Here is a 19,905-nt window from a genome sequence, read left to right as displayed (position 1 = left end):
TGAAAAGGTTGTGTGTTTGTGTATGATTTAATTAAGCTGGGCAGAGATTAATAGGAGACAGGTTGCCTGGGGAGTCTGAAACATGAAAAAGATAGAGGTGTTGGGTTTGAGGTACAAATAAACGGTGGGTCTAACATTTGCATTTTTAGATAAGTGGAGAGTTTGTTTGAATATCAAAGGGGAGTCAGAGGTACAAACAAACATGTTTGCATCTTGCAGGAGTTCCATAGGTAAATAGATGGGGGGATATTATATTTTATTGATCTGAAAGCAAAGAAAGATGGAAACATGAAAGATCTTATATTTGAAAGGATTTGAGTTTCAAAGAGATGTGAGAACAATGGAATCTGGGGTGAAAAGGGGGGGTGTGGGGAAGATATTTTAGAGTTACTTTGGAGAGCTTAGGTGGTAGTTATTTGGGCTGTTGAGATGTGAGATGTAGCAGCTGGAGCTATAGTTGGAGCTGTGGCTGAGAGAGGATGCAGTTTGAATCAACCATCCATTCAAACCAGAACAGTCTTGGGTTAAAAGAAACAATTTTATTCTGAAGTTTGGATTTTTACAGCAGAGTGCAAGAGAATTACAGGTCATATGGCATGCCTTTATTGAAGCTACAGCAGCTTGCCTTGGGCAATATTACTGGATTTTTAAAAAAAGTTAAACATCTATAAAGGTGTGTTGCCTGGAAGGTGTTTACTTGTGGGTCTGACCAAGTAGAATGTCGTTTTGGGGAAATGTTTTGTAAGACTGTGTATCTGTAATCTTGTATGGTAAAGTTTTGTTTTATTCTTGTTAATAAAACTTTTACTTTTAATTTTTAAAATCCCAAAAGTGTTACTGGACTTCTTACTGCTGGGATCAGTACGTCCCCTTCTCATTTTCAAAAAAAAAGGGTAAGTCAAGTTTCCCTCTGGGATTTGGTTTGTGCAGCAATTAACATCAGCTGTGGTCATAACAGTAACAGCCTTCAGGAGGACATGGATCGATAAAATGGGCAGATACAAGGCAGATGAAATGTAACATTGGGAAGTAATGGATTTGGAAGATAGGCAATATAAACTAAATTGTACAATTTTAAAGGCAATGCAGGGACAGTAATCCCAAGAGGTTTATATATACAAATGTTTTGAAGGTGACAGGACAGGTGACCAGGCTGTTAAAGGAGCATGCTAGATCTTATAATCGGATGCAGAGTACAAAAGCATAGAAGTTATGTTAAACCTTTATAAATCACTGTTTAGGCCTCAGCTGTAGTATTGTGTCGAATTCTGGATACCACACTTTACAAATGAATTCAAGTTCTTGGAGAGGATGCAGATGAGATTTGCTGGAGTTTTTCTTTATTAATCTTTCAAGGGATGTGGGTGTTGCTGACAATGCCAACATTTGTTACCCATCCCTAATTGCCCTTGAATTTAGTGGCTTACTAAGCCATTCCAGAGGGCAGATAAGGGTCAACCGCATTGCTATAGGTCTGGAGTCACATTTAGGCCAGACCAGGTAAGGATGGTAGGTTTCCTTCCCTAAAAGACATTAGTGAACCAGATGGGGTTTTGCAACAATCGCTGATGGTTTCATGGTCACCATTACAGAGACTAGCTTTGTGTATTCCAGATTTTATTAATTAAGTTTAAATTCCTTCTGCTGCGGTAGTTGGATTGACATTGCCACTACATCACGATCTCCCTTCAAATGGTGTCCCCCAGAATGGTATCAGTGTTGATGGACTTCAGTTGCATGGAGTGACTAGTGAAGCTCATATTTTTCTCTTTAGAATAGAGAAGATTAAGGGCAGATTTAATAGCATTGTTCAAGATTGTGGGGTTTTAATAGTGTAAATCAGGAAAAACTGTTTCCACTGGCAGGATGATTGGTAACCAGAGTACACAGGCAATTGGCAAAATAACTCAAGGGTAGATGAAAATGTTTTAGTGTAGGGAATTATGATCTAGAATGTACTGCCTGAAAGAGTTGTGGATGCAGATTCAATTGTAACTTTCAAAAGGGAATTGGATAAATACTTGAAGGGGAAAAAGAGAAAGATAAAGAGTAGGAGTGTGTGACTAAATTGGATAGCTCTTTCAAATAACCTTCAAAGACAAGATGGACTGAAAGGTTGCTTTTTTTTGTCTCTCATTCTATGGCAAGTTAAATCTCTTGCTCCATAAACCCATCCGCAAATAGTTAATGAGCACACTGCCCCATTAGGAAGCAAGGAAATGGTGAATATCTGCCTGAGGGCAATCTGAGCAATATTCCAATTTTACAGAGGTGTTTAACATGTTAGCTGATTGAAGCCTCATTATACTTGCTCCAGGCAGCCTTGTTCTCAGATTAAAGTTCTTCCTCCAAATCTCCCTCCAGCTGCAGCAGATTTCTCATGCCTACCTTTTGTAGGTTACTGCGGTGTTGTGAAACGTTAATCCTATCATGGGAAAAATGATGCATAAGATACAGGAACAAGTTATCAAAATTTACATAAACTTAGCCCAAGTGCTGGTCCCTGTTGTCTTCAGAACAAACTTATTGCTAATACATTCATATTCATGTGCCAAATGTGTCCAATCTGGGTCCTCCTTTGGTGGTTGATCATTTCACTGGAAGGTAGAAGTCACAATCTGTAAATATATCATTTTGAAAATATGCATAATAGAATATTGAAATAACAATACACTTTCAGTGATAACAGTAATCCAGTGCAAGAGTGGGCTAAACTACATGCATTCAGTGATGATTGAAAGATTGGGAATGCAAAGAGCAAAAGCAGCACACCTTTTTAAAATATTGGGCTGTAACTTCCAAGCTCCGCAGCGTGGATTTGGGGGTTACCCCAAAGATGCACTGGGGAATCCCTCTCGGAAGTTCCCAGGTAAGAGCTTGCACAGCAATTTCCCAGAAACCCTAACTTCCCCTGGACAATTGCCCTGTGCTGGGAACCATACGAAAGCACGACTTAAGTTGCAAACTACAGGTGGTTCTGCCAGGGTTACACTAATAGTTACTCAGGAAAAGGTTAGAAGAATTAAAACCTCTTCCAACTTCTGGGTAACTATTGTAAATACCCAGACCAACCCGCATAGGACTCCCCCCCGCACTCCAATTTCAACCCCCCCAATCCTATCCACTTACCTTAGACACTTACCTTCTCCCTGGCCTGTCAATTTCACTGGCTTTGAGAGTACTTTTAGTAAGGTTGAGGAATTGTTAAAACTTTTAATAATGATCAACACAATCTGCACATGAAAAGCAGAATTTCCTTTATACGTGTTCCTGCGCAACTGAAAGGCTGTGTCATGTTACAGTGATACCCCAAGTGTGGCATAACTGTAGGTTTTCAAGCCACTTATATGAGAGCAGCTCACTCCAAGGAAGAGATGTCTGTTTGGTGTGGAGTGGGGAATGGAGTTAAATATTGCAAACTAGAAATGTTCCAAATTATATCCTTACTGTTGAATATCATGAGGATAACAGTTAAATGGAGGCTTACCATCATTGATGGAGATCATAGCTCTAGCATGTGAAGTAAAGTGGAATGGATTTTAAATTGGCTTTGAACAAGCAGGAAATGGCATAAGTTTGTGTGGTATTCTACAAAGTTAGTCGTACCTCTTGATATCTTTCATATTCTAGATCACGTGCAGTATTTGTTCAGTCAGTTTAAAACCATTTTATTTTAGTTCATACAGTGGCTATTTCAGCTATTCCTCTCATGTTTATTTGATTTATTGAGGAAGATCCATTGCAGTACCTATTTAAGTTATTTGGAACTCCTGCCTTGATGGGTTTTCCACTGCTTCCCATTTAGAATCTTTATTTGGTTTTTCTAGATAATGAACCCACTATTTGAACTCCTCAGATTGTGTGATCTTGTGTTTATGCATAAAACTGCACTGTTGGCAAACCTTTTGGTTCAACTCGGAGTTAATAAACTGTTAGCCCTTGATGGAATGCACACATTTGATTTGACATTCTGACTGGGCAGCCCTTTGGACTACAGCACAGATGCAAGCCTTTCACCCAGTTTGTTCCTGATGGTGCTTATACACCACAGAAGCTATCCCTCACTATAATTACTCCTTCCCACCCTTTTCCCCCATATCCCTCTGTTTCCTCCTATCTCACATGTACCAAGCCCTCCCCATGTATCAATGCTATATGTTTCAACCATGTGGCAGTGAGTTCCACAGCCTCTGGGTACAGAAATTCCTCCTAAATGTTTTATTTGATCTGTTGGCTGCTATCTTGTATTTATGCTGCTGTTGGACTCAGCCAAAAATGGAAATAGTTTCCCCACAACCATCCCATTGAGCTTCGTAATTTTAAAGACCTCCATGGTTTTGTCTCTTTTCCTCAAAAGATTCACTTTTTTGTTATTTTAAGCTTTAAGTTTTTCTAATTGCATACTTTTATTTTGATATTTAAAGTTCTGACTGTCTCAATTGAGTGAACTGGCTGAGAATAGTGAATCTCACAGACTGGGCAAGATTACTGAATTAATGTCAGTAAAGAATTATTGACCTAGAATAAAATCTGAAAATGCTAGAAATACTCAGGCCCGGCAGCATCTGTGGCGACAGAAACTAAGTTAGCGTTTCAGGTCAGTGATCTTTCATCGGACCTGAAACATTAACCCTGTTCCTCTCTCCATAGATTATGCCTGACCTGCTGAATATTTTCAACATTTTCCATTTGTATTTCATATTTCGAGCATCTGCAGTATTTTTCTTTGTATTAGACATTTATCTCAGTTATTTCATCGATCCTGCTACTTCAGTTGTATGCAAATAAATTAATCTCGCATTGTTTTTCCTACTAGATGTCTGTTTTTTCAGTAAACAATCCTGATACAGATGATCTTTGAACCAAAGTAATTTTTGTGATGAGTGGTAATTCTAGTTGTCATAAATGATTTTTTTAAAAAGTTATAACGATTGCTCAACGAGATTCCATAACCTTCGTGCAATTACCTTACTAAACATTCATTACCAAGGATCATCTTGGGCCAATTTTGCATTTTTTTCACTATTGTTGGAGATAGGGTAATGACTACCTGTTGCTCTTTTACAACCAAATTCGAATCATTCTACACACTAATGACTGCTTAATAAAGGGTATGTTTTAAATAATATTTCAAGGATAAACTCCGACTGAATTTCTTTCTAACTAGGTAAATAATTCTGGGGCTCTTGTAGCTTTGAGTAAGGCCAACTCCTGCATGTTATTGGGGTTTAATTTCCTTCTGGCTTTAGACATCTATTTTGCTTCAGGTATGGTGCGGGTGTTGAATATATATTCACTTTCCACGGTTAATGGCCCATTGAATACTTGGAATGAACCCAAAATGAAAAAGTAATGAATGCAACAAATGTATTTTTACAGCATTTTATCATAAAGCAGATTTCCAAAGGGCAATGATTTGGGATTTTCTATTTATTTTGTTTCACCAGTGTGTTCGCCTGACAGGATAGTTATTGTAGCACCAATTTAATTTTATTTTTGAGCTGCAATTTTTTTCATGTGTAAAATTGCATCAGTGACATTTTTTTTGTGTTCATTATGATGCTTGTTGATTTATTGCTGGAGTTAGGAGCATATTCTCATTGTGGTGTAGTCTTGAAGCAATGTTAAACATCCATGAAATTGCCCTGATAATGTGTCTTTAATACAGCTCCATGCTTGCACCAGATGATATACTATCTCGTTATCACATTCAGCCCAAACTTTTAACCCCCTGTGTTCAGGTGTTTCTTTTAGCCAACCCTCCTCTGGTCATAAATCATTCCTTGTTGAAAAGGACAGCAAACTACGTACTCCAGACTTCTTTTAATATCTGTTCCTGAAAATGTGGGAACAGCATATTTAACTAATTATTCACGACCAGGCTCCATGATATCTTTTATTTCTTTTGAAGGCAATGTCTCTATTTACTAGTCTATGATTCTACGTGTGCCTGTCGCCCTAGAGTAACTAGCCTTCGTGGTCATTATTTATGCCATATCCAATCCTGCTTTCACCCAACCTACATTAATGATTTTTAAATATTTATCCAAGCATCCTTTACTGGCATCCATTCGAAAACCATGCTAGTACAGTTAGTCACTCTTCTGAGGTGGTTAATTGTTGGGAGCAGAGCAGAATTAACTTAATTCTGCCTAGCCTCCTGTATAGCTTGAAATACTTGCTCATTACTGTAGCTATGTGATAGTTGACATCCCTTAGCTTAATGGGGAGATAGCCCCATGGCAGGCACATCACTTTGCCAAAGTCCCTTGCTTGAGGGCTTGGAGTTGGCAGTTGATAAGGAGCAAGCCTTTAAAATTGAATGTCTAGAACAGTTTTGTCCAATAGAAATGGCTGACCAGTGACTAGTGCCTACAGCGATACAGTTTTAGCTAATTTTATTAGAAGATGCCTTGCATATACTCTCACAATGCAGGTAGATGCACTTCACATGTAACATCTACCACCATTCACTGTGAAATCTTGTGATCTCTTTCACCAAAGTTTGGAATTCTGACAAAAAGATGCAACACATCTTGGCGCAGCTTCTATCCTTTTCTTCAGCAGTTGCGAGTGGTACTTTGACTTCATCAGGATGATCACTGAGAATATTTGCTTGCACATCCAAATTAAGACAAATGGTGGAACGTACTTCAGTGACAATTCTCAAAACTAGATATTTGACCTCAAAGGGGCATTTTCCACACTTTCAATACAGTGATTTTTAGTTTTTTAGACACGTTACAGCATTAACAAATCCATTTTCGATTCATGGCTGTCCAAAGAGAGCAGTTCCACTAGTTTCTGAAAGCTCCCAATATTTAGTAAACTGAAAGACCAGGCTGAAATTGTCAAAATCAGAAAGTTCCTTTCAAATTTTTCCAGAAAATTTCAAAGCAAAATCAGGGGCAGCTGCATAACACTGCAAATTTGTTAAGTGAGTAAAGTTATAGTCTTCCATTTGCTAAATAAATAGTTTCGGCTTTGCCTGAAATTTCGGTGAATAATATGCAAGGTCACAAAATTGTCTTTCCTATCCCTTGCAGTTTCATGTTCAGTTCAATTAGGTGATTATTAATATTGGTGAGAAAGAACAAGTTACACTCCCAAGCTTCATTTTCGATTTGGGAGAAATTGTGCATTTTGCCTTTCTCATCAAGAAAGCCTCTGGCTGTGACAGATTGATAAAGCTTTACAATATTTCCCCAGAGTCAGAGAGCCTATCACCAGAAATTGAGACAAGAGAGGTCAAGGAAGGGAAGGGAAGTGTTGGAGATGGACCATTGAAAGTGATGGAGGGGTGGAAATTGGAAGGAAAATTGATAAATTTTTCCAGGTCCAGCGAGAGAATGAAGTAGCACCGAAACAGTCATCAATGTACTGAAAGAAGAGTTGTGGGAGGGGGCCTGAGTAGGACTGGAACAAGGAATGTTCTATATAACACTTCCCTTCCCTTCCTTGACCTCTGTCTCAATTTCTGGTGATAGACTATCCACCAATATTCATTACAAGCCCACCAACTCCCACAGCTACCTCGAATACAGCTCCTCACACCCTGACTCCTGTAAGGACTCCATCCTATCCCCTCAGTTCCTTTGCCTCCATCACATCTGTTCTGATGATGCCACTTTCCAAAACAGTGCTTCTCACATGTCTTCCTTCTCCCTTAACCGAGGTTTCCCACCCACGGGTGGTTGACAGGGCCCTCAACCGTGTCCAACCCATCTCTCGCACCTCTGCTCTCACCTTCCTCTCCCTTCCAGAACCATGATAGGGTCCCCCTTGTCCTCACTTTTCACCCCACCAGCCTCCGCATTCAAAGGATCATCCTCCGCCACTTCCGCCAGCTCCAGCATGATGCCACCACCAAATACATCTTCCCTTCACCCCTCCCTGTCGGCATTCTGTAGGGACCGTTCCCTCCTGGACACCCTGGTCCACTCCTCCATCACCCCCAACACCTTAACCCCCCTCCCATGGTACCTTCCCATGCAATTGCAGAAGGTGCAACTCCTGCCCCTTTACTTCCCCCTCCCTCCTCACCGTCCAAGAGCTCAAACACTCCTTTCAAGTGAAGCAGTGCTTCATTTGCACTTCCCTCAATTTGGTCTACTGCATTTGCTGCTTCCAATGCAGTCTCCTCTACATTGGAGAGACCAAACGTGACTGCTTTGTGGAACACCTTCAGTCCGTCTGCAAGCATGACCCAGACTTTCGTGTCGCTTGCCATTTCAGCACCTCATCCTGCTCTCATGTCCACATGCCCATCCTTGGCCTGCTGCAATGTTCCAGTGAAGCCCAACACAAACTGGAGGAACAGCACCTCATCTTCTGATTAGGCACTTTACAGCCTTCCGGACTTAACATTGAGTTCAGCAACTTCAGACCATGAACTCTTTCCTCCATCCCCACCGCCCTTTTTCATCCCCCTTTTTTCATATTCATTTTTATTATTTTTATTTTAATTAATTTTTTCCCAGTTATTTTCATTATTATTAATTTTAAAATTTATTTCCATTTTCATTCATTGTTTTTTCCGCAGCTTTTAGCCTATTTTCACTCTCCCTTCCCACCACCATCCCCACCCCACCTCCACTAGGGCCATCTGTCACTTTCCAGAGTGCTTACCCTGGTCCAGCCATTATCACATTTTGCTTTCTTAATGTCACCATTAGCACTTCATTTAGCCAGTACCACCAACATTAACAACTCTTTGACCTTTTGTTTATGACATTTTTTGCCACCTCTCCTTTGCCTCCACCTATCTCTGGCCTTCTGGCTTCACCGGTTCCACCCATCTTAATCAATATATATTTCACCACATCTGTACCTCCCTTTAGATCTGAAGAAAAGTCATACGGACTCAAAATGTTATTTCTGTCTCTCCCTCCATAGATGCGGTCAGACCTGCTGAGTTTTTCCAGCATTTTTTGTTTTCGTTTCAGATTTCCAGCATCAGCAGTATTTTGCCTTTATTAGTATTTTTTAAAAATTTTGTTGGATATTTGAGACCCATCACTGCTTTCTATCAAGAGCATGATTAGATGCTGCTTGCCGTTTGACATGATATACCCTCATCATTGGGTGGAGCTGCTTTCTCTGGCCTGGAGTTGAGCTGACCACAATGACTGCTCCCCTCTTCATACAACGTTTCTGCTGTTTCCATGGTGCTAAGGTACAGTGTTTTTACCCTGTGTTATACATTAATTTAACAGGTAATCAGTAAGCAGTAACCAGGGACGTACAGCACACTATACAACTTGCACAGTCTACTTAGTCTCGCCATTGTTCCAACAAATGCAAATGGACAAAAAAGGCTAAAGTACACATGCACATGCAAAAATGAATATTGAGATTAAATGCCCAATGATGTATATTACTCATTTTTTATACCTATCTCAATTTCCCACACTTTGGCTAGTGGCTAACATATTGGGCAGCACTGATTTCAAGCAACAATGTGGTTTGCACATTGCAAAACATCCTGCAAGGTACCTTGAACTGTACTGAAAGTAGGCATCTGTCATTTAGTTAGGGTGAATTAGAGGAAATTCTTAGTCTCCTGGATAACAGCTTCTGGAAAGCATTATGTGGAATTTGGGTTTGGAAACGAGCATGTATATCAAAGGGGCTATACATACTGATTGGAGTGCAGATGGACAAGCATCTTCTGCTGAAGTTCTGCAGCTGCAGTTGATGGAACTACGCCTAGATGCATTTGTACCTACTGTAGTCACTGTTGGGATGCACTCACACATTTTGTACTGAAGTATGCTACCCTCTATGCCATTGATAAGCTCCTATCAATTTATTTAATGACCAACTATTGAAAATTATTAAGTAGATCCTCAACAGGTCTTTCTAAGGTGAGACATCTGGTGATAGAAAAATAAAACCAGATAATTCCTCTGTGGCACGCTTGGTAATCATATAGCTGATTCAGTCAGATAGCTGATTCAGTAACCTGGAGCACTTTTGAAAATTGAGTGGCCAAGCCTGGTTCAATCGTGGAACCTGAAAGTATGATTTGTCATTAGAGGTAGGATTTTCCTCCTTACTGTCTGATAAGCCTGCTAGTCAATGCGCTAAGGGATAAGGTGATCCTGGCTGGACAAGCAGCAGGAAATTTAATAATGCCTTGTGGTGTTGAGCTGTGTGGTTTTAGCTAATTAAACTCAGTTGTATCCCTGTGGAAACTTGAGGGTCCTTAAACCTTCTCTTCAGACAGTCTGTACCTTAATCTCTCCTCTTGTGTAAGTGGCTTATACTGCTGTTCATCTGTGTAGACCTCTTGGTTTGCTTTGCAGCCTCTTCAACATGGTGATAGATTTCTGCACTTCTAAGACCAAAGAGAAACTTGATCAACACAAAATGTTGGGAACGTAGAGAGAAGAAATGCAAGATTCTGATGCAGCTACCCTGAAGAAATTATAATCCTGATCTAAACATGTCCTTTTTTAACAATAGTCATGCTGTATTTAATCACAGTTTGATTATGCAAACAGCTATTCTGACGTACTGCGAACATCTAATAGACTAAAAATCCTTAAATGCTGCATTTTAACACTCAGAGCTGCAGTTACCAGAAAAATAAAGTGCAAGTGCTCTGTAATTTGTTAGAAAATTACAAAATATTAAACTGCTGGAAAACATCATAGGTACTTTGGAGAATATGGTGAAGCCTGTTTCCATTAGTTTTATTTTTGTAAATGTCTTCGTATAAAGTTTCATCTTTTCAAAGCTCTTAAATGCAAGTGCTGTGATAATTTTAGTTACACTTTTTGTCTATAATGAGTAAGATAATTTCACTTTCAGGAGCATTTGTACTGTTAACTGGGCACAGAGTAAGAACTCAAATGGACCTCTGCCAGTCTGTGCTCAATTAAGTGGAATGAATTGCTCCCAGTTTTTTGGAAAACAAACAGAACTGAATATTTGATTTCCATATTGGTTCCTGGTGTTGTTTATTATGGTATGGTGCTGTCTACTTTATAGCACGTATATTGATCCTAGATTTGTAACTATTCCTTTACTATTTTCCAGCTGTGCATTCATGCCTAGACATAGATGTGTTTTGAACATACAGAATAAATTTTACTTTAATTGCAAGCTGTGCTTGTAAGTTGGTATAAATAGGGCCACTCTATGCATGCTGCACAACACTTTTGTGTGCTGAATCCAAGTTCCTGACTAATAACTGTTGATCAAAAATGAAACTAGCTGGATCTATTTCAACCCGTTTCTGAGTTGAATTCCAAGGAAGAATATATTAGGAATGCAGGCTAAATTCTTGGGTCAAAGAGGTATGTTTTAAGGACAATCTTGAACTCCCCTGTTCTTCATCTTCCTACTACCCCCACCCCAACCAACACTTTTAAGTCGGAAAATCCAGTATTCGGGACAAAAATAAGAGGTGAAACCATAAAGGGAATTTAATCGTGCAGATGAGAATTTTAGATATAAGCTAATTGGAAAACAGGAAGTCAGTTTGGTCAGCGAGGGCAGAAATGACTGGACAGGTTATAGGCAGCAGAGTTTGTGATGAGCTGAAGTTTAGAGGGTGGAGGAGGCTGACCAGAAAATCATTGGAATAATCAAGTCTGGAGTTAACAAAAACACAGGTGAGGATTTCAGCAGCATATGGACTGAAGTAGGGTGAAAGGGGGCAATATTATGGGGTGGAAGTAGGCAGTCTTTGTGATGGAGTTAGCAGATGTATATCCATCTTTCATAACTATAAAGAAATTGAAGAACAAAAGCATCAGCTGTGACAAGTTTAACAGGCCAACTCTGGTATATATTTTTTTTAAATTATCTAAAGGCAGGAAAATGCCTGTGCAATTAACCTGGATGAATTGCAAAGAATACTCCACTGAGAGATGTCTAGAAAAATTGTGCTTTTCTGTGTGTCTCATTCTTTCTTCTGTCATAAATTCCCTCTTACAACAGGTAGCCAAGTAAACTCTAAATCACCATCTAATTATTTTCTACTTGACCTTGTGGATTAAAGCTACCACAATAGGTGGTATCAAGTTCCTGCACATGGCAGCACTAAGTCATGCAAACCATAAGGTCCCAAGCATGTTTGCTATTCTAAGAGTTTGCAGATCTCAACAGAAGCAGCATTTGGGGATCACAATTTACCTTGCCAACTGTTTCAAAGTGGTTGGGGGAGGTCTGCCAGTGTTCCTGCTCCTGGTTGCTATCTAGTGATTCCTGCTGAGAACTGAATGTGTAAACATCAGGTAAGGACAAGATGAGTATGATTGGCTTTCCATTCAAATATCCTGCTGACATAGACTCCCTAGGCACTCTTGCGGAATGATCACAAGCAAGATATTCGAAGGTTGCTGGCATCAACAAGCGTCAGCATTCAGAAAGGCAAGGGTGAAAACTGAATAGAGAAGAGAATTATTATAAAGAATAAAATAATGGTTTTTCTAGGGAAATATTTTGAAATAATGAGCATAAGTGGGTTCATCAATCATCAAGATAAAAGCAAAATACTGCGGATGCTGGAAATCTACAACAAAAACAAAAATATCTGGAAAAACTCAGCAGGTCTGACAGCATCTGCGGAGAGCGATACAGTTGACGTTTCGAATCCGTATGACCCTTCATCAGAACTAAAAAATATAGAAATGAGATGACATATAAGCTAGTAGAGGGGGGGTGGGAGGGACAGATAGAGCTCGATAGGGGGCCAGTGATAGGTGGAGGCCAAGAAGAGACTGCCAAAGATGTCATAGACAAAAGGACAAAGGGGTGTTGACGGTGGTGATATTATCTAAAAGATGTGCTAATGGTGACATTAAGGGTAACAAGCAGGACAAGCTAGTGGCAGATGGCCCTTGTGGGGGTGGGGTGGGGGGAAGGGATCGAAATGGGCTAGAAGGTAGAGATGAAACAATAGATCGAAATAAATTTTAAAATAGGTGGAAAAAGAAAAATATATTTGTAAAAAAAATTATAAATTATTGGAAAAGGGGGGGTCGGAAAGGGGTGGGGATGGAGGAGAGAGTTCATGATCTGAAATTGTTGAACTCAATATTAAGTCCAGAAGACTGTAAAGTGCCTAGTCGGAAGATGAGGTGCTGTTCCTCCAGTTTGCGTTGAGCTTCACTGGAACATTGCAGCAGGCCAAGGACGGACCTGTGGGCATGAGAGGAGGGTGGTGTGTTGAAATGGCAAGCGACGGGGAGGCCTGGGTCATGCTTGCGGACAGACTGAAGGTGTTCCGCAAAGCAGTCGCCCGGTCTGTGTTTGGTCTCTCCAATGTAGAGGAGACTGCATTGGGAGCAGCAGATGCAGTAGACTAAATTGAGGGAAGTGCAAGTGAAGTGCTGCTTCACTTGAAAGGAGTGTTTGGGCCCTTGGACGGTGAGGAGGGGGGAAGTAAAGGGGCAGGTGTTGCACCTTCTGCGGTTGCATGGGAAGGTGCCGTGGGAGGGGGTTGAGGTGGAGGGTAGTGATGGAGGAGTGGACCAGGGTGTCCTGGAGGGAACGATCCCTGCGGAAAGCCGCCAGGGTTGGTGAAGGGAAGATGTGTTTGGTGGTGGCATCATGCTAGAGTTGGCGGAAATGGCGGAGGATGATCCTTTGAACGCGGAGGCTGGTGGGGTGATAAGTGAGGACAAGGGGGACCCTATCATGGTTCTGGGAGGGAGAGGAAGGTGTGAGGGTGGATGCGCGGGAGATGGGCCGGACACGATTGAGGGCCCTGTCAAGCACCATGGGCGGAAAACCTCGGTTAAGGAAGAAGGAAGACATGTCAGAGGAACTGTGTTGGAAAGTGGCATCATCAGAACAGATGCGACGGAGGCGAAGGAACTGAGAGAATGGGATGGAGTCTTTACAGGAAGCTGGGTGTGAGGAGCTGTAGTCTACTGCATTTGCTGCTCCCAATGTGGTCTCCTCTACATTGGAGAGACCAAACGCAGACTGGGTGATCGCTTTGTGGAACACCTTCGGTCTGTCCGCAAGCAGGACCCAGACCTCCCTGTCGCTTGCCATTTCAACACACCACCCTGCTCTCATGCCCACATATCCGTCATTGGCCTGCTGCAATGTTCCAGTGAAGCTCAACGCAAACTGGAGGAACAACACCTCATCTTCCGACTAGGCACTTTACAATCTTCCGGACTTAATATTGAGTTCAACAATTTCCGATCATGAACTCTCTCCTCCATCCCCACCCCCTTTCCGATCCCCTTTTTCCAATAATTTATAATTTTTTTAACAAATATATTTTTTTTTACCCACCTAATTTTAAATTTATTTTGATCTATTGTTTCATCTCTATCTTCTAGCCCATTTCGATCCCTTCCCCCTCACCCCAACCCCACTAGGGCCATTTACCACTAGCTTGTCCTGCTTGTTACCTTTAATGTCCCCATTAGCACTACTTTTAGATAATATCATCACCGTCAACACCCCTTTATCCTTTTGTCTATGACATCTTTGGTAGTCTCTTCTTGGCCTCCACCTATCACTAGCCCCCTATCGAGCTCTATCTGTCCCTCCCACCCCCCTCTACCAGCTTATATTTCATCTCATTTCTATATTTTTTAGTTTTGATGAAGGGTCATTCGGACTCAAAACGTCAACTGTATCGCTCTCCGCAGATGCTGTCAGACCTGCTGAGTTTTTCCAGGTATTTTTGTTTTTGTTCATCAATCGTCAGATTTGGAGGAGCTATACAGAATGTGATGTTATGGACAATCTGATTTAACAGAGTAATTAACATAAAGTTTCAGTGATTTTTGTTGTTTTATTTCTTTCCTGTATGGAAACCTCTCAAAGCCACTTTCCTAATGAAATCGCTACCAATGTTTTTTGCAAATGAATAGGTAAAATATTAAATTTCTTACTTGGACAGCTTTTTTCAAAGGGTTCAAATAATGACTGATGTACAAATATTCTTCAAAAAAGGATTGTTAACTTTGAAATGTTGTTATAGGTATTATATGTCTCATTTTGTGGCTATGTTTGACTCTTGGCCTGTTCCAGTCCTTGTAAATGCAATCCACTGCAAACATCAGTTACCAAGGCTATAATTTTTAAAACAAAACAATTTATTGCAAATTGTTTAACATTTTAAGGAAAAATATGAATGTTTTTATGCAAAAATTAGACTGCTTTCAATAACTACTGCTATGCTGCATGATTCCTGCTATTTTAAACTCCCAGCATAATAAAATCATGAACTTCCAAAAGATGAATCAAACTCTCTCCCTCAATATATAATTTTTAGGCTAATAGTACTATGCCATCTGTTACATCTGCCCTGGCTTCTTCCATAAGAATTAGATATTTTGCCTTTGTTATTTCTCGGTTGACAGATGACGTGCTCCAAGCTCCTCCTTGTGTCAGTCTTAAGGTAGCTATCGAGTTGTGTAAGCACTCGGAAGATTTTGTGCCTGAGTTTTGCCTTGCCTTCGTAAGTTTTGAAGTTATGAGCTCATCGTGATAGCTGCACCACCAGCATACTACAATATTATCACTTTGTAAAACTAGGACATGTTTATCTTTCAAACTCCTTATTTGTCAACAGGTATGTCAAAAAGGAGGTACCAGAAATGTGGCTTCAACGTTTTTTCCTTTGTTCTAATTTGTGTATTGTATTTTGTTTCAGGTGAGTCAGTCACATCCACGCATTCTCCCAGGTATCCTAGTCCAGCTGAACTTGATGCTTATGCCCAGAAGGTGGCTAACAGCCCATTAACAATCAAGATCTTTCCTACAAATATCAGGGTTCCTCAGCATAAGCACCTTAACAGGACTGTAAATGGCTACGACACAACAGGGCAACGCTACAGTCCATACCCTATACACTCTGGAGGATATCAGGGTCTTTTAGCAGTTGTGAAGGTACATGGCAAAAGTGTGGTGAAAAATACAGATGGCAAGAGGACACGGATGTCCCCAGCACAAGTTGGAAATGGCAACATCGGACCCTACCTGGTGCCAAGCACTTTAGCGCAGAGTCAATCGTGTACTGGGCAAATAAGTTACCACAGCAGCCAGAAATCTTTGGAGGGACCTGTTCCACCTAATGTAACTGTTGCCACATCTGTTATTCCAATAGGAGGACGTAGCCTGGCTCTGCAGCAGTCAAATCTCCCCTCTATTCAAAGCATCATCTACCAGATCAACCAGCAATGCCAGGCTCAGGCATCACAACAGGCTTCAGCTGCTGTCTGTCAAGGTGCTCTTGTCACCAATCCAAGCCCAGCCACAGTGGCCAGCCGTAATATAGTCAATGGCTTTACCAACATGATTAATGGAAGTGTGGTGTATGCTGGAAATGTTGTACCTGAATGCCGTGGAGGAGCAGAGTTGACAGCTGCTTCAGGTTTAGTCTCTGCAGCAGGACCTAAACCTGGGGTCTATCCAGATGGAATGGATTATTTACTATGGCAACAGAAACAACAGATCCGTATGTACTCAGGCAGTGGTGGTGGGGGAGTAGTAAGTAAGTCGCCAGAGGTTTGTGGTGCCCCACGACCGTATACCTTGGCACCTACTATTGAAAAAGTCCCTTCATCTCCCTTGAACTGTGTGGGCATGCACTGCAACTTTTCAACAGGGCAGTATTTGGCTGCCCCTTGGAACAGCGTACTGGTGACACCAGACAGTGACTGTTATAACCCACAGGACCTCACAAACGGCCACCGCGACCTTGTTCACCCTTCAGATGGGCTCACTAGTGTTTCCAGTAGAACGCTATGTAATACCTCTATCCTCAGCAGTAGTCTGCAGTCATTGGAGTATTTGATTAATGACATTCACCCTCCCTGCATTAAAGAGCAAATGTTGGGTAAAGGATACGAGACTGTGTCAGTACCTCGATTATTGGACCACCAAAATGCTCACATTCGACTACCCGTTTACAGATAGAGAGTGAACTGCTGTTTGGAAAAGATAGAATGATGGTGTTAAATCTTTTATAGATATACACCGAAGCCTCCAGCCTCAATACAGCAGTCAAAGGCAAATGAAGTGGAGTGTTTAAAATGCCCCAGGGATTACAAGATGCTGGAATGAGTTTGGTTTGGACAAAAGTATCGAATCTACTGGTGTTAATGATGAAAGATGGCAATTTTTTTTAAATTACAAAAAAACAGGGATTGGGGACTCGCATTGGACATCAGAGGGCAAAATGCTATCAGAAATACGCAGAGAGCTTTGCCATGTGTGCTGATGAGTCTGCATGCAGAAAAATTTAAATTTCCAATCCTGCGCTGAATTCTGTGAACATGTGGTTCCGAGATCCTCGCCATTGCCGCTTCGTCATTGTCATCTTCATCTTTAACGTGGTTACAAAAAATGAGCTACTGCCTAAATCCTAGTGGAGAGTTGTTATTGCACTGTATTGGAATAAAGATAAAAGTGGGGACAGTCCAAAATATTATAAAAGAAAGTAACTTGCAAAACTTGAACCTAATTCTTTAATTCTTGTTTGATTTTTAAAAAGATTTTGTGTTGGCTGCTAAAATGAAATAATTTTTCCTTTTAAGTTTAGAAAAAAAGTTGAAGTAATTTCACTTGAGGGAATTGCTAGTTTTAAATTTTTGTTTGTAATTAAATATACCATATGCCCACATCTGTGCTAAAATAGCAAAGCAAGCTGTGAGAAGGTGTAAGGGTTGATGGTTTTGATAAATGCACTCAGAAGAATGCGCTACACGTTATTGCTATTATTTCCATAGGACTAGAAAACCCATTAGGTGTAAATGAGTTTGTAAGAGCACATTCCTACGAAAGCAGACTATGTATATACTGGCCTTTTTTTTAACCTTTCAAGTGAAATAAAGGCCTGTTAAGCTTTGCAGAACACCCTGAGTTTGAGTGCTGCTGTACTGAAAAACAAACAGCAGTATCTGATGGCAACTGTAAAATTATTGTAGGCCATGCAAAATGACTGCAAGCAACCAAGCTGGCAGCCTTACCATGCCTATGTTATTCATTAGAGACCCAAGTATAATGTCTGAGGACCACTATTTAGTGTTTTATCTTTCCTCTTCCACTTCCTCCCCATCCAATATAAAATAACATTTGCTGTTTCTGGTCCTTACCAATATTATCCTTCAATTAGCTACTAAGTTCTGCACAACCAGGGCTTCCGCTGACTCAAAGGGCCTTTAACACTTCTAAAAGTGTACCCTACCTCCCAATGTACCTTAGAATTAGCGAGCCACCATTCAGCAGCTACCTTATAATGACGGTGAGGGGAATAGTAAGACTGCACCTTAAGTTGGAGCTAACAACAATTTGGCTTTCATATTCAAATGACCATTATTAAAAGTTCTTATTTCCAAACATCAGTTTTCAATTGCATAATCAAACCACACTTGTCAAAAACAGGTTTTAGCTCAACCAAAACAAGTCACCTAAATAAGTTAATCAATATCATCTTGACAGATTGCAGAAAAGAAAAGGTAATTAAAATACAAAAGGTGAAGCACTGTAATGAGCTGTATTTTGCATTCTCAGTATATATTACCAGAAAATACACAAATTTTCTTTTATGATGTAGAGGTTTTAGATCACCACTGCTATTGCATGGTCTTTTGTTTCTTGTACCATTTAATGCCTGGCAAAATTACTTTGGATTATAAAAGCTTTAATTTAAATTAATTGTTACATTAATTTATACAGGGTTAAAATGCTTCTAATTGACAAAATTTGCAACAAAAAAAATGTACAAAACAGGATTTTGTTAAGTACAAAGCATTTTACCTACCAACCATGTAATTCAACACCTGAATTATCAGGTGCCCAGATTAAGGCAACCAATGAAGTGTAACTAATTATCATAATTCAGTTTCAATTTGGTGCTGAGCACCAGACAACAGTCTGACATTCAGCTCCAGTTTTCTATTTGTCTTTTTTGCCCCCCCTCCCCCATGCTAAGTCACTACTCTCTGTTTCTTATCAACATCTTCACATTATTTTGCTGCATCCTTTAACCCAGAGAATGAGCAACAGTAGGCTGCATATTTATCCACATCTGTTTTATTAATGTCTAATAATAGGTAATGGGATGGGCAGACCAGAAAGTGAGTTGGATGGTTGTATCTTTTCTCTTCCTCTACCCACACCCCCCACTTCCCCACCACCAGTCCGCAAATCCTTGTGGATTGGAATATCAACTTTTGCTTGATTCAATCAAAATATCCACTGCCTTAGTCATGTTTGGGTGCTGCTATCTCACAGCTTGTTGAAAGAAAATGTAGGTATAGTCAGCATCTATAAAATGAAAATTGAAGTTTCAGTATAAACACTTCATCAGACCAATTCTGCCAACCTGAACATTATTTTTTTATTACAGATGCTGATGGACCTACTGTATATTTCCAGCATTTTCTGCTTATATAGTAGCATCCAGAATATCTGTCATTATTCACAATGAGTTTTAAATCATACTTTTGTACTCTTTATTTGTACATGTGGAGTTGTGGCCTTAAAAGGTTCACCCATGTGATGTGATTCATGGTAATTCCTTGGACTCCCTCCATTATTTATAATGTGTTATTGCATTGTAGAAACCACATAACAATGTATTCATTAATCTTTCCTTTCTATAATTTTGGAGTTTGGGGAAAGAAATGACAGTAAACTTTGAAATAACCACAAATACTCCCCAAGCTTGTGTGCTATTGCTCTATATAACAGCCTTACTAAGAACTGATGAAATTCAGCCAACAAATTTCAGAGCAGTTCAATGTTTAATTCACAGTCTAGAAGTCAGGTACTCAATTTGGATGTGTTTATTTGAATTGGCTTGCACTTGAATTTACTGAACAATTCATATGAGAGTACATGCAGCAAACATTTCCAATGCTTTCAGAAAGTATTGGCTTTTGCAGGTTGTGCTTTTAAGGTCCATTTGTCTTAGTTTTG

The 19,905-nt window shown here is 40.2% G+C and overlaps 1 protein-coding gene across 1 annotated transcript in view; it reads left to right on the top strand.

The window, feature by feature from the left end:
* fam222aa (family with sequence similarity 222 member Aa) overlaps nt 1-18,422 on the top strand; it is a 359,807-nt gene extending 341,385 nt beyond the window's left edge. The window contains exon 7 of the mRNA XM_078554423.1: nt 15,635-18,422. Coding sequence (XP_078410549.1) covers nt 15,635-16,899 — 1,265 coding nt within the window. The 3' untranslated portion in view covers nt 16,900-18,422. The remainder of the gene's footprint in view (nt 1-15,634) is intronic.
* Nucleotides 18,423-19,905: the final 1,483 nt, after the last annotated feature.

This window comes from Cetorhinus maximus, chromosome 12 (genome assembly GCF_964194155.1).
Source record: "Cetorhinus maximus chromosome 12, sCetMax3.hap1.1, whole genome shotgun sequence".
Lineage (NCBI taxonomy): Eukaryota > Metazoa > Chordata > Chondrichthyes > Lamniformes > Cetorhinidae > Cetorhinus > Cetorhinus maximus.
The sequence above is the reverse complement of the archived record's forward strand: the minus strand, read 5'-3'. Positions and strand labels throughout refer to the sequence as shown.